The sequence below is a fragment of the Lagopus muta genome, chromosome 10 (genome assembly GCF_023343835.1).
Source record: "Lagopus muta isolate bLagMut1 chromosome 10, bLagMut1 primary, whole genome shotgun sequence".
In the NCBI taxonomy this organism is placed as follows: domain Eukaryota; kingdom Metazoa; phylum Chordata; class Aves; order Galliformes; family Phasianidae; genus Lagopus; species Lagopus muta.
In genome coordinates this window covers 18,977,642-18,990,947 of record NC_064442.1, presented here as the reverse complement: position 1 = coordinate 18,990,947, position 13,306 = coordinate 18,977,642, and the positions used below count along the sequence as shown (strand labels likewise).

General features: G+C 55.8%; 2 protein-coding genes across 10 annotated transcripts in view; one reads left to right on the top strand and one right to left on the bottom strand.

The window, feature by feature from the left end:
• Positions 1 to 2,262: 2,262 nt before the first annotated feature.
• On the top strand, positions 2,263 to 5,557 carry NR2E3 (nuclear receptor subfamily 2 group E member 3). Its single transcript, XM_048956363.1, has 8 exons — positions 2,263 to 2,320; positions 3,501 to 3,651; positions 4,095 to 4,198; positions 4,273 to 4,527; positions 4,596 to 4,777; positions 4,952 to 5,183; positions 5,252 to 5,357; positions 5,425 to 5,557. The coding sequence occupies exons 1-8, from the start codon at positions 2,263 to 2,265 to the stop codon at positions 5,555 to 5,557; spliced, it is 1,221 nt and encodes a 406-aa protein (XP_048812320.1).
• Positions 5,558 to 6,212: 655 nt separating this feature from the next.
• MYO9A (myosin IXA) overlaps positions 6,213 to 13,306 on the bottom strand; it is a 163,139-nt gene continuing 156,045 nt past the window's right edge. For 7 of the 9 annotated variants that reach the window (XM_048956332.1, XM_048956339.1, XM_048956335.1 and 4 more), the window contains 5 exons: positions 12,473 to 12,596; positions 11,423 to 11,476; positions 9,355 to 9,557; positions 9,016 to 9,158; positions 6,213 to 8,642 (listed from right to left, as the gene is read on the bottom strand). In XM_048956332.1, coding sequence (XP_048812289.1) covers positions 8,191 to 8,642; positions 9,016 to 9,158; positions 9,355 to 9,557; positions 11,423 to 11,476; positions 12,473 to 12,596 — 976 coding nt within the window. In that variant the 3' untranslated portion in view covers positions 6,213 to 8,190. The remainder of the gene's footprint in view (positions 8,643 to 9,015; positions 9,159 to 9,354; positions 9,558 to 11,422; positions 11,477 to 12,472; positions 12,597 to 13,306) is intronic. The other 2 variants (XM_048956336.1, XM_048956341.1) reach the window with 1 other exon arrangement.

Sequence of the window (13,306 nt, the reverse complement as noted above, 5' to 3'; positions counted from 1 at the left end):
CTGGTCCCCATCATCCCATTGTGGTCCCCACCATCCTCTCATCATCCCTACCACCCCTATTGCTCCTCACTGCTCCCTCCCAATCCTTGTTACCTTCCTAATTCCCATTGCATCCTCCTGGTCCCCACCAATCTTTTTTGGGCTCTGTCATCTTCTCCTGGTCATTATCAGATCATCTCCCTATCCTATGGTCCCATTCCAGTCCCCATCAAACCTTTCTGGTCCCCATCACTCCCTCCTGATGCTTGTCCCCTATTGGTCTCTGCCATCTTCTCCCAGTCCCCACAGCACCTTCCTGGTGCCTTCCACTCCCTCCTGGTCCCCAGTGGGACCTCCTGGGCTCCAATGTCTCCTCGTGATCCCCATTACGCTCTCCTGATCTTTGTTGTCATCTCCTAGTTGCCCCAACCGGTTCCCAAACTCCACCCTCCCCACCTGGTCCTCTTCTGGTTTCTACAACCTTCTTCTTGTCCCCAGCCATGCTGTCCCCTGACTGCAGCACATCCATTTGCTCCCCGTGGCTGGTGGGATTAGTGCAGCCAGAACCCAGCGATGGGTCTCAAGACAGCCAGCAGCATCTTGGGGTAATTAGTAAATTAGTAATTAAATGCTGGGAAGGAGGGAGGGAGCCGATCCCAAGGTTTTAGGCTGGGTAATCCCAAGCATCTGTCACAGAGCTGGGTCACGGGCTTTAACGTTTGCTCCTTCATATGGGGACCTTGGTGCTGAGCCCCTCAGCAGTGGCATTGGGCACTGTCTGGTCCCCAGTGTGCTCGAGTGCCCCTTTGGGCTGCTGGCAGAGACGCAGCGTTGGGGGCACCTCTGGATGTTCCACTGGGGCCACGTGGCCGGGTGCAAGAGCAAAATGGGGTGGGAACAATATTTTTGTAATTATTGGATTTCCTCGGCGCAATGATTATTGGCTGGTGGCAGATGGCTGCTGGGGCTAATCCCCTTCCCAAATCCCAGCTCCAGAGCTGGCTTTTTACCGGCGGTGTGGAGGGAAACATGGCTGGGTGGCAAATTAGCCGAGTCAGTGCTCATCACCATCCCTGGGGGCCAAAAGCCACCGCGTCCCATTACCGTGGGGTATCCAGTGTCTGCCCCATGGGCAGTGGCCAAGGAGACCTGTGGGTATGCAGGGTACCCAGTTCCCACTGCATCAGCCCGGCACCTTTGTGGTGTTGCTTGTGGCAGGAACAAGATGGAGCCATGGACTGGGACACGGGAATGAGATGCTGGGATGGAGGATGCTGCTGATGGAGTGGAAGGATGCTGCATTTGGGATGGGGTGATGGTGGCAGTGGGATGGAGGATGCTGCAGTTGAGATGGGCTGATGCTGCATGTAGAGGTGATGGAGTGAAGCTGCAGGTGAGGACGGAGATGGATGGAGCCACATCCCCCATATCCCCTCGTGTCACTACCTCTGGTCCCAAGCAGAACCCTTGCGATAGATCCACCCCAACCTCAGCCTCAAGACTCCATCCCCCTCCCTGTCCCTGTCTCCACTGGCCTCACAGCCCACCCCGGATGGCCGCGGGGGGGTTTAGTGCCTAAAGCCCTCAAATCTCAAATTGTGCTGCCCTGTCACAGCGAGGGTTTAGCCTTCGTTGCGTAACCCTTGGGCCACCTGGCCCCATGCTGCTGCGTCAGCAGCCACGGCCCAAAGCCCCCAAAGGAACACTGAGGCTGCTGGCCCCAGGGGGACACACGATACCCCTGACCCAGCACTAATCCTCTTTGGGGGACCCCCATCAATTATCCCCCTCAATTGGAGCTTGTAATTAATTGCCTGGGGACAGGGAAGGGGGGCTTGTGCCGTCCCCCCACCCCGTAATTACCACTTTTCGTTATTCCTCTCTAAACTCCTTAACAAGGGGCTTATGTGCTTACAGGGCCTGGTGGGCGCAGCACGGGGGGACATAGGGGTCACCCCTGCACCCCAACACTCCTCCGCAATCCCAGCCCTCCGCTTCCCAGGGCCAGCATCTCTGTGACCCCCGTGTCTCCACTGCGGGTGGCTTTGGTGGCTTTGGTGGCTTTGGTGTCGCAGGGTTTAGGGTTACAGGGAGGCAGCCATGCCGGGGCTCAGCACCTTTTTAATTCTTCATTGCGTGGCTGATTGATCCCCCCCCGCACAGACACTAAAGATTAAGACGGTGACAAACAGGCGGCTGCTTACACAGCGCCCGCGCTAATCTGCCTTGAAGAGAGCACAGCCACAGCCCCATCCTGCAGAGCGGGGACAGGGACAGCCCGGCATGGCTGCGTCGCCGGAGGGGTCGGTGGTGAGCGCCGGGCTGGAGGACAGCCCCTCGGGTAAGAGCCACATCCTGCTGCACAGGTCTGTCCTCAGCGGGTCCTTCTGCGGGATGCTCGGGTCCCCACCGGTGTCCTTCTTCAGGAATCCGCGGGGTCCAAACGTGGTCCTTTGGGATGCTCGGGGTCTTCCATTGCGGTCCTTCTCCAGGATGCTCAGGGTCCTCCATCGTGGTGTTTCTCAGGAATTCTCAGGGTCCCCCATCGTGAGCTGTCTCCAAGATATTTGGATCCTTATCACAGTTGTTTCCTAGTATGTTTGGGGTCCCTCATCACGGTTCTCCTCTAGAATATTCGGAGTCCCCATCATGGCTCTTCTCCAGGATATCTTGGGTCCCTACTACAGTCCTTCTCTAGGATGCTCTTAGTCACGGTCCTTCTCTGAGATCCTTGGGAATTCTCATTGTGGCTCTTTTCCAGGACGCATGGCTTCTCCATCATCATCTTCTTCCCCAGGATATTTGGGGTTGCCATTGTACACCTTCTCCAGGATGCTTAGTGTCCACCACCACCTTCCTTCTGCAGGATGCTTAGGGTCCCCTGTTGTCCTCATCCAAGACACATGGGTTTCCCAGCCATGACCCCTCCCCTTGGTGCCCATGGTCCTCATTGCGGACCTTTTCCACCATGCCTGGGGACCCCCACCAGCATCCTTCTCCTGGCTACTTGGGGTCTCCAGCTCTGCTCCTTCTCCATGATGCCTACAGACCCTCTTCTAGATGTCTGTGGTCTCTGCTCTTCCCCCAGGGATGCCGTGGTCCCCTGCTGAGACTCTCCTATGGGGCCATGGTCACAATCACAGCCCCTATCTGGGGTAATGTGTCCCCAGCCATGGCCCTTCTCCAGGACACCTGTGGTCCCCACTTGTGGCTCTTTGTCATCATGCATGCTCTCCCCCCACTGGGACACCCAGTGTCCCCAGCCCCAGGAACACCATTTTATCCCATTTAAAAGTCCCATGAGAGTTCATTCCATGGCATCCCTGGGGTGTGGGCTGATGCTGAACCCTGTGTGCACCTCTTGGACTCCTCATCCATGTCCCCTGGGATATCTGAGGTCCCCCTGGGCCGGACCCACGGAGGAGACAGTGCCCATCGTCTGAGTGAGGGCGCTGATGGAGGGGGATGGGGACTCTGGGGTGTCTCTGCTCACCCTGTATGTTTCGGCTCTGCTCCCGCAGGACTGAGCCCAGCCCCTGGCAAGGCGCTGAGTCCCGTGCTGCTGTGCAAAGTGTGCGGGGACACCAGCAGTGGGAAGCACTATGGCATCTATGCCTGCAATGGCTGCAGCGGCTTCTTCAAGCGCAGCGTCCGCAGGAAGCTCATCTACAGGTGGGGATGGGGAATATCCAGCTGGCAGGGACCCAGGGAATGGACACCGGGTGGGACAAAGGCTGTGGGTACAGGGGGGGACATGGCATTCAGTGGGGCAGGACACCCATCAAGGGAGGGTATTCACTGGGACGCAGCACCAGTATGGGACAAGGCACCTATAGGGGATGAGGGCACCCAGAGGGGATGTGCATCTGCAGGGGACAGAACATCCCTGGGGCAAACAAGGCATTTGTTGGGGCAGGACACTCACATGACAATGGACCCATGGAGACAAGGCACCCATTAGGGACAGGATATTTACTGGGGCAGGGCACCCGCTGGCTGAAGGCCACCCAGCAGGGACAAAGCCTCCCTAGCATGGGGCATCCATGGGTCATGGGACACCCCAGGGAAAGAGGGCCATCCCTGTGGGTGCAGCCAGGTACCACCTTTCCCTGCAGGTGCCAGGCAGGGACAGGGCTGTGCCCAGTGGACAAGGCACACCGCAACCAGTGCCAGGCATGCCGGCTCAAGAAGTGCCTGCAAGCTGGCATGAACAAGGATGGTGAGCAGGGCAGATGCGCTGGGGAGGGAGGTGGCAGAGTGTTGGCTACAGTTGATGTCACCTTGTCACCACAGCTGTGCAGAATGAACGCCAGCCCCGGAGCACAGCCCAGGTCCGGCTAGACAGCATTGAGCTGGATGCCGAGCTGCCCCCAGAGCACGTGGCTGCCACGCGTGATGTCCCCCCGGTTCCCTGCCCGGCCCCCCGTGGCCCCGGGGCTACTGCTGCCACTGCTGCCGTCCCCCGCACGCCCACACCGCCCAACAACCACCGCTTCATGGCCAGCCTGATGACGGCCGAGACCTGTGCCAAGCTGGAGCCTGAAGATGGTGGGTGACCGTCGGCGGTGGGGAGGTACGGGGGGCAATGGGGTGATGTTGTGTCCCCATCCCTGCAGTTGATGAGACAGTAGATGTGACGGGTGGTGAGCCTGAGCGGGCAGGCGGTGAGTACCAGGTGGCCCCGTACCCAGCAGCTGGTCCCGAAAATGTCTACGAGACCTCGGCACGTCTCCTCTTCATGGCTGTCAAGTGGGCAAAGAACCTGCCTGTCTTCTCCAATCTGCCCTTCCGGGACCAGGTAGGGACCCCAAAAGCTTTAGATTGGGATGGGGTTGGGATGGGGATAGCCTCTCTGTGACCACAGAGCGAACCTTGGGGTGTCCCCAGGATGCCAATTTCTGGCCATGGGCTGAGCTGTGGGTGATGTTCCTCCGCCCAGCCAGGTGGGCTGATGGGTTATGGCTGCCCCCAGGTGATCCTGCTGGAGGAGGCGTGGAGCGAGCTGTTCCTGCTCTGTGCCATCCAGTGGTCCATGCCCCTGGAGAGCTGCCCGCTGCTGGCTGTCCCCGAGCCATCCCCTGGCAAGCTGCTGCCAGCTGCTGTGGATGTGCGGGCGCTGCAGGAGACCCTGGGGCGCTTCAAAGCATTGGCGGTCGATCCCACCGAATTTGCCTGCATGAAGGCCGTGGTGCTCTTCAAGCCAGGTGAGAGTGCACACCCGGGTCCTCCGCTGCCTGTCCCCATGTCACCCCAACACCCGCTGTCCTGGCAGAGACCCGCGGCCTGAAGGACCCTGAGCAAGTGGAGAACCTGCAGGACCAGTCACAGGTGATGCTGGGCCAGCACAACCGCTCCCACTACCCTGGGCAGCCCGTCAGGTACAGCCAGCCCCAACCCCGGAGGTGCCGTTGACAGCGGGCTCTGTGACACCGCTCCATCCTCCAGGTTTGGGAAGCTGCTGCTGCTCCTGCCGGCGCTGCGCTTCCTCTCCTCTGAGCGCGTCGAGCTGCTCTTCTTCCGCCGTACCATCGGCAACACTCCCATGGAGAAGCTGCTCTGCGACATGTTCAAGAACTGACCCTCCCTGTTGTCACCTGGCTGCTGCTCGGTGTCTTCTTGGGATACCCCGGCTGTTTGTCCCTCTGTGCTGGCACTCTGTCACCCCCAGCTCTCCTCAGGGTGTGGATGTCCCCAGGCCAGCAGCCAAGTCCTTGGGGTGCTCCCAAGTGGTGCAGGAGGCTGGGTGGCAGGGGGACATCTCCAGGGCAGCATCTCCAGGGTGGCACCAGGAGGGCCTCACGGGATGGGCACCTCGATGGGTGCTGCTGTCCCCAACCCAACCCTGAGCATTGCCTGGACATGGTGTCAGCAGCACCCCAACCCAGGGACATGACACCAGCCTGGGGGTGGCACTGGTGGGGGACACGTGGGGACAAGAGCTGTGTCATCCCGTCCCAGGGGGCTTGCAGCCAGCCCCGTTTTGTACTCCAAATAAAGAGGGCTTTTGCAGACAGCCTCCTCGTGCCCTTCTCTCACATTCTGGCACTGGGGACACTGGGGACATGGGGCCAGAATAGCCAGCTGAAAATCAGATCTCCAGCTCCAAAAAGAGAGCCAAGAAGCAACAGCCACCTGCAGACCCAAAACCCAGAGGTGATATTATCCCCCTTGGTGGCGCGTCCCCAAGGCGCAACCCCCCACGTGCCCCCAAAGACATCACCCAGCGCTCCTCTTACAGCTCTTTAATAAGCAAGGGCTTCACTCGGCCGCTTCGTACAGCCACACGGAACACGCCGGAGAAATATTACACAGAATTGCACTTTATACAGAACAACGGCCTCGTTGCAGGAAGGAAGGGAGCAACATTAATTAACAAATTAATGAGAACGCGCAGACGCGACGCGACAGCTCGACGGCTGCCCGCGGCGCTGGGCAGAGATAAATCATTCTCCTTTATATAATTACACTTTTTTTTTTTTTAACTTTTTAAATTTTTTTTTTTAAACAGGTAAAATTCATAGAGAGCGTGACACAGGATAATATATCCTCTTACAATACATACTTCCGTGGGTTTGGTTTTGGTTTTTTTTTGTTTTTTTCCTTTTTAACTTACACTCGGCATTCTTATAAATTACTTTAAAAAAATTTCCATTAAAAATAATAATTAACAACACGCAGCCCACGTCCTTTCCAGTAGTAAGTACATTCACTTGGTACGAGGAGCGGATCGTCGTCCAAAACCAACACCGTGCCCCAGAACGGCCGCGTGCGGGCACGGGGAGCAGCAGGGCTTTGTGCTGGGTGGGGACCTGCTAAAACCACCCCGATTTCTGGGGGCTCATCGCTCATTGCTAGTTTAGATCCTGCCAGTGAGAGGGATATATACAAAATTTTATATATATATATATTATTACATACATAGAGGGAGGTGATGCGTCAGCTGGATGCGGCGGCCCTGCTGCTCTCGTGGTGCCGGGGGGAGGTGGGTGTGGGATGGGACGGTGCTCTATTGGAGGAGACCTCGTCCTAAAGACTGAGCTTCGAAGGATCGTTTTGGTGGGATTTCTTTAAATAACAAGGCCTTTCCACTAAGCGAGGGGGAGAAGTGGCTTGTCCCAACGCGGGGGGCTGTGTGGGGATGATGCACTCCCCACATCACCGCGTGGCTTAAATCCAAAGGGAAAACAAAAACAACCACCAAGAACAAAGATTAAAATAATAAAAAGGCAAATAAATAAAACACCCCTTGAAATCACAGGCACTGGGGGCCGGGAACAGGGGGCTGCATTGCTGCGTCCCCAGTCCCAGTAAAACCAACAGAAAACATGCAGGAAGACTCAAGTTATTGGTGTTCTCCATCTTTCTGGAGGTGTTCAGGGAAAGGCATGGAGCCCAGCCTGCCCAGAATGCCAAGCAGAAAGGGGCAGACGCAGCACTTATGGATCCCATCAGCGCCCCCAGGCTCCCAGTCTCTCCCATCCTACAGACAGGCAGCCCCCCGGCTGCAGCAGGAGCCAGCAGCCCCCATCGTTAGCGAGCGCCACTCATTAGTGCTACTGCAGGCAGTGCTTCTGAGCCCTGCTAATTACAGCCCGATGGAGCAGTGGTGGAAGACTCAGTGATGGCCGGGACCCGTGCTGCCCACTGACCCCTCGCCCTGGCACAAAGTCCTTTTTGGGGCAAAATATTTAAAAAAAAACAAACAACAAAACACAACCAATAAAAAAAAGTATTTACAATAAACTCCAGTAAACCAGAATATAAACAGAGCTTCAAGTAAGTCCTTGATTATTATTATTTTAATACTGATGGTCTGAAAAAGAAATAAAAATAAAATAAAAAAAAACTACCACGAGAGGAGGGCACATTGGAAATAGGAAAGAACAACCAGAGCTGAGTCCTGTTGGCAGATCTCCTTCTCACCGTTCCACGCGCCCTGCAGCTCATGCACACCGCGGTGCGTTCCGGCGTTCTGCTTCCCACTGCCTCCTCCTCCTCCTCCAGCACAGAGGACCCGGCACGGCGGCTCCTTCCCCGACGTCCCTCTGTCTGTCCCTCTGTCCCCGTGCCGGCCATCCCAACCCCACACCATTGAGGCCACCGCCGAACCCGTCCCCAGCAGCTTCCGCATGGAGCGCTCATTTTGGAGCCCGAGCGGTCAGGGGATGACAGTGACGATGATGGCAATGGGGACGTCGTCACCCTGGCGTCTCACACCATGAACTCGTTGCTCCCCAGCAGGACAAGCTGCTGGCCGGCGCTGCGGTCAGCATCGGGGTTCCTTTTGCGGCCCAGCCCCCCTTCTGGTGCCTCTTTGGTTTTCGGGGGGGAGTTCTTCACGCTCTTCAGTTTCTGCTTCCCCTTCTCGGGGTTGAAGGTCCCGCGCGTGGTGAACTGCGGCCGCTCTTCGCAGTGGGGCTCGGGGGGCTCGCCCAGGGCCCCCGCTCGGTAGAAGGGCGACTTGGAGTACATCTGGAAGCGCTTGCGAGGCAGGTGGGGCAGGCAGGAGGTGGACGACTGGGAGGAAGAGGAGGATGAGGAGGAGGAGACGAGGGATGGATTCGGCGTGTCCGCCACGTCTGGCCGTGTCCTGGGGTGCCGCCGCAGCCGGCCCGGCCCCTCCACCTTGTTGGGGCGCAGGGAGCTAAGTGCTACACTTCGCTCTGCAGGACAGGGAGGCAGCAGGTCAGTAATGCGGTCCTCGGAAGCATCTGGGCTCCCCGTCTCAGCAGGGACATATAAAGCAGGGAGAGAACCCGACCCGACACAGGTGAGATGATCCCACCTCCACCGCATCGCTCGCAAAGACATCCCGTGTCCTGGCAGTGGGAACAACAACCTGAGCACCTGGGACGCCGTGCCCAGAGAAGCGCACGCCTCCTCAGCCATTCAAGAGGCAGCATGATCTACAGACCCTGGGTGTTTTAATCATTAATTAACACCAATCTCATTAATCCAACTACATTGCTCTACTCAGAGCTTTGCTGTGGAACAACTGCATTGAAAGCTGTCTGATTGCAGGTTCTACTGACTCACCTGACCGATCGGAGATGGCTCCTTCGGAGTCAAAGTTCAGGTTTTCTGAGCTGTCAGCAGTGCCGATGGAGGCTTCTGACTCGAGTGTTTCATCATCAGAGGCGCGAGGCTCCAGCGTCAGCATCTCGAATGTCAGCTCCTCCCTGCAAAACCCAACTCTGTGACCCAACAGGACCAAAAAAGAGGGGAGGAAAGCAAGAGGGATGCACAGAGTCCTCCAGTTCAACCCACGAGCAGCACATCCACCCCAGAACCAACCGCCATCACGCCATCCCCAAGTTGAACCTCTAGATGCAAGGCGTGGAAGTGAGCCAAGCTTGAATTCAAGGGCAAACTCACTTCTCCTTCTGCAGGCTTTCGATCTGCTCGGTCAGCACCCTCTCCTCCTGCTGCATGGCTGCTTGCTGCTGCTCTGTCACATCCAGCTCCATGGCCTCCTCGCTGCTCACGGTCTCCTCGGGGACATCAGACACCGAGGGCAGGCGCACGGCCACAGGGGACGTAGGGCTGGGGAAGGTGCCGCGCCGCACGCGGCCTTTGCCCTGAAGAGAAACATCAGAGTCAAGCGAGCATTATTTTGCACAGCCCATTTTTGGGGGACTCCTCCTCCCTGGCACAAAGGGATGCAATGGGATGATGTGACACAACGGCAGGTTTGAGAGGAGGAGGGTCTGCTAAGCAGGTGGGGGCAAGCGCTGCAAAAAAAACAGGTGAGGAATAGCTGGGGGACAGCAAAAAAACTAATGGCCAAATAGAAGAGTCCTGCACGTTTAGTAGTATTAAAACTTCTGATTATGAAAAAGGTCTTAGATGGGAGTATCATAGATGGAGAAATATTGTGAGTGCAAATGGCCTCTGCTTTACCTTCAGAGGAGCTGCTCCACAGGGTGGAAGAGAAATACTGATTTTTGGACACAAAGGATGCTGAGGAGTAGTGCGCTTTGTGGGCACGCCATGGCCATTAAAAAGCTTTTATCCTAACTGTTGCTGTAACGGAACACAGTCTCCTGAAGTCAGGATCCTGAACTGGTCAGAGAGTGAAAGATGAGTGGGACAACATAAAGTGCAAGATGGAAAACCCAGCACTTGCCTTTGCTCCACCTACAGGCTGCCCTCTTCTTTCAAACAATCATTGTGTTTCTTGGTGAAACTGAATCCCCTTCCTGCTGCACTTTGCCTCATTCATCAGCTCACAAACAGCTTTTCTTCCCACGGGGCTACTTCAACACTGTAGCTGAGGTACCTCTTGGTCTTCCTCATAACCCACATACCCAGAACATGGGAGAAAAGCCTCCCTTTTTCACTTTGAAAGCAAAAAGCTATCAGGAATGCAAGCAGGGATCTTTCCTCGAATGGCAAAGCAAACCTATGCTGGCATCAACGGGACACAGCCCAAGTGGGAGGCAACACTGAGCACTGCTTCCTCCTGCAAGGTTTGTTAAATCCTCCAGCCCGGACAAACGCTGCTGCTCAGCACTGAGACGTGAGATTTGCTCCATTTTACCCTTTCATCTCCTGCTGTCGCACCTGGGAGATCTTTCACAAAGGAGCTTCCGCGCAACGCAGCAACGTTCTTCTGATGGCATCACGTGGGCTGCTGAGCCGAGGCACAGCCACCTGAATCCTATTAGCAAAAAACCCTGAGCTCCCAAAGATCCCCTGTGCCTCGTGTACTGCTCTCCCTGCCTATGGGGCGCTCAGCAGCGAGCGGATGCTGCAGTGACGACATCCACGTGGGCTTTCAGCAAAGCCCTCTCCTCTCCCAGCTGCTGCAAGCGGAAAATTCCCTGGTGGGTCAGATGTGGGTTTGCTCACAGTGCTTGCGTGCCCAATGCTGGCTGGAACGAGCAGGGTGACAACACTTTCTGATGGTAAGAGCAGGGTTTGCTCTAAAAGAAGGAGCTTTCATGGTCCTATGTTTGGTCTCACTGGGCATTGTGCTGCTGCAGGGCTGCCGGGTGCCCACATCTATCCTGGGCTGCCCTGTCCATCAGGGTACAGCAGCCAGGCTGCCCAGAGCCCTTCAGTAGATGCCATATGATCACTAGGGGATTCACCCACCGCAGTCAAAGCAATGGCTTCACAGTGCCTAAACGCAACCCCAGCAGGAATCATGGATGGGAGCAATGAATCAAGGAAAGCAAAAGTGAGCAGGGCACAGAACAGAAAAAGAAAATGCAGAAGTGATGGTGAAAGCCACTTCTCACAGAGCTGCATGCAGGGGCGAAGGCACAAGCCCGGCACAGTTTGGCTGCTGCTGCTCCTGGGGGTCCCAGAGAGCCACCTGCAGGGGGACAAGACGGGCAATGTCACAGACGATGGCCGGTGGCACGGGGCTGGAATGAGCGGCGGTCACACAGAACGGAGGGACGCGGCTGGCACAGAGCGCCGTGCAGTGAATACATACCGGGATTGAACTGCGGGTTATGCTCATAAATCTAACTGCAATTAGTACGGGTTTCTGGATTAGAGAGGACATGAAAAGGAAAGCAGAAGGTTAGAGTGCACATGCCATCGTCCCTCCAAAAGAACTGTTTTTTCTTCGCTTCTGTCTTGTTTTAAACCAGGACGAGCGAGGCGGCTCTCTGCGGTATCAGTGCCAGCACATGGCTGAGCCCCAACCTTGGCAAAATGACCCCCAGAGTTGGGTCAGACCTGCCCTGAGGGCCGCTGCAGGCAGCTCAGCCCCACAGCATGGGTCTGGATCAGGCATCTCCTGATCCCACAGCCAAAAAGCCACACGTAGCATCAGCAGCCCACCGGTGCGCTGGGGTGAGCAGGAGCCAGAGCAAGCCATCGCTCACCCCAAAGCATGGAAGCTCAATGAGATGGTTGGGGAGCCTCAGGGAGCTCAGTTTGGATTCAGGTGATGTTACTGAGCTCATCAGCAGCACAAGGAGGACAGAGCCAGTGGTTGTGGGCTGCTTCAGTCCAGGTCTCCCTTGCGTTTGTGCATGGGGTGACAGCAAGGTAAGCAGAGCCTGGATTCAACACAAATTGCTCGAATGTGCAAGATAAAGCCTGAAATGTAAACAGGAGCCTCTGAGCTCGAGTGACTGCATTTCCATCGAGCCCTCTCTCAGGCTTCTTTCCCATTGCCTTTGCTGGGTTTTTGTTTTTGCCTAATTCCCTGAAATCATGGCGAGCTGCCATGGAGCTGGGAGATGTGCTGCCTGGGGTGGGATGGTTTGGGAGGTGCAAGGAGGTGGGGAGCCTGGAATAAGCAAGGAGAGGTAAGGCAGGATTGCTTCAAGTGAAAGGAGAGGACAGGAGAGAAGGAGAGGTGACTGTGTCAGAGCCAGAAAGCAGTCTGACTTTCTCTGCAGCAAGACAGATGTTCTCTGCGGCTATGATGGATGCACCACAGGAACACCTGGTATCTGCCTTGGTGCAAACTCCCTTGTAAAAGGAAAGGGACACGAGTCTGTGAGCAGCAGGGGCTGGTGCAGCATCTCACCATTGACCTGCGGATCAAGGACAGGCGGCTCTTGGCTTTGTTCTCAGCAAACTCCAGGCTGTTGATGTCCTTGAGGCGAGCCTTGTATTTGTTCATCTGCTCGATGACAATGAGTTCTACACAGCTGGGAGGCAAAGAAAAGACAAAACTGGAATCAGAAAGGTTTTTATTACAGCTGTCTCTGCCTGGTGTAAAGATCTGCTCTGCTTGAGAGCTTCAGCATGCAAGGATGCAAAGAAAAAGACCAAGGAAATTCCCTAAGAAGAGCGACAGAATACACAGTTCCAAAAGTAATCTCTCCTATTTGTTTCCATGGAAAAAAGTTTCCATGGGTCAGTATTGCAGCTGGCCATGTTTGATATTTTTATGCACCAAGTTGGGACGAAGTGATGATCTGTCTGGGGGCAGGCAGGCCCTACAGAGGGATCTGGACAGGCTGCATCAATGGGCTGAGGCCAACGGGATGAGCTACAAGACCAGGGGTCAGGTCCTGTGTTTGACCATAACAACCCCAGGCATTGCTACAGGCTTGGGGCAGCAAGGCTGGAAGCTGTGCAGAGGAAAAGCACTTCTGGGTATAAGTTGACAGCGAGCTGAAAATCAGCCAGCAGTGTGGAAATAATTAGGAAAAATTTATTCTCAGAAACAGTGGTAATGTGCTGGTAGAGGCTGCCCATGGAGGTGGCAGAGTCACCGTCCCTGGAGGTGCTGTTACAGAAAACAGCAGATCTGAGACACATGGTTAGTGGGCATGGTGGGGATGGGTTAAAAGTTGGATTAGATGATCTAAAGATGTCTTTCCCAACCTTAATGATTCTATGATGTTACGGCCAA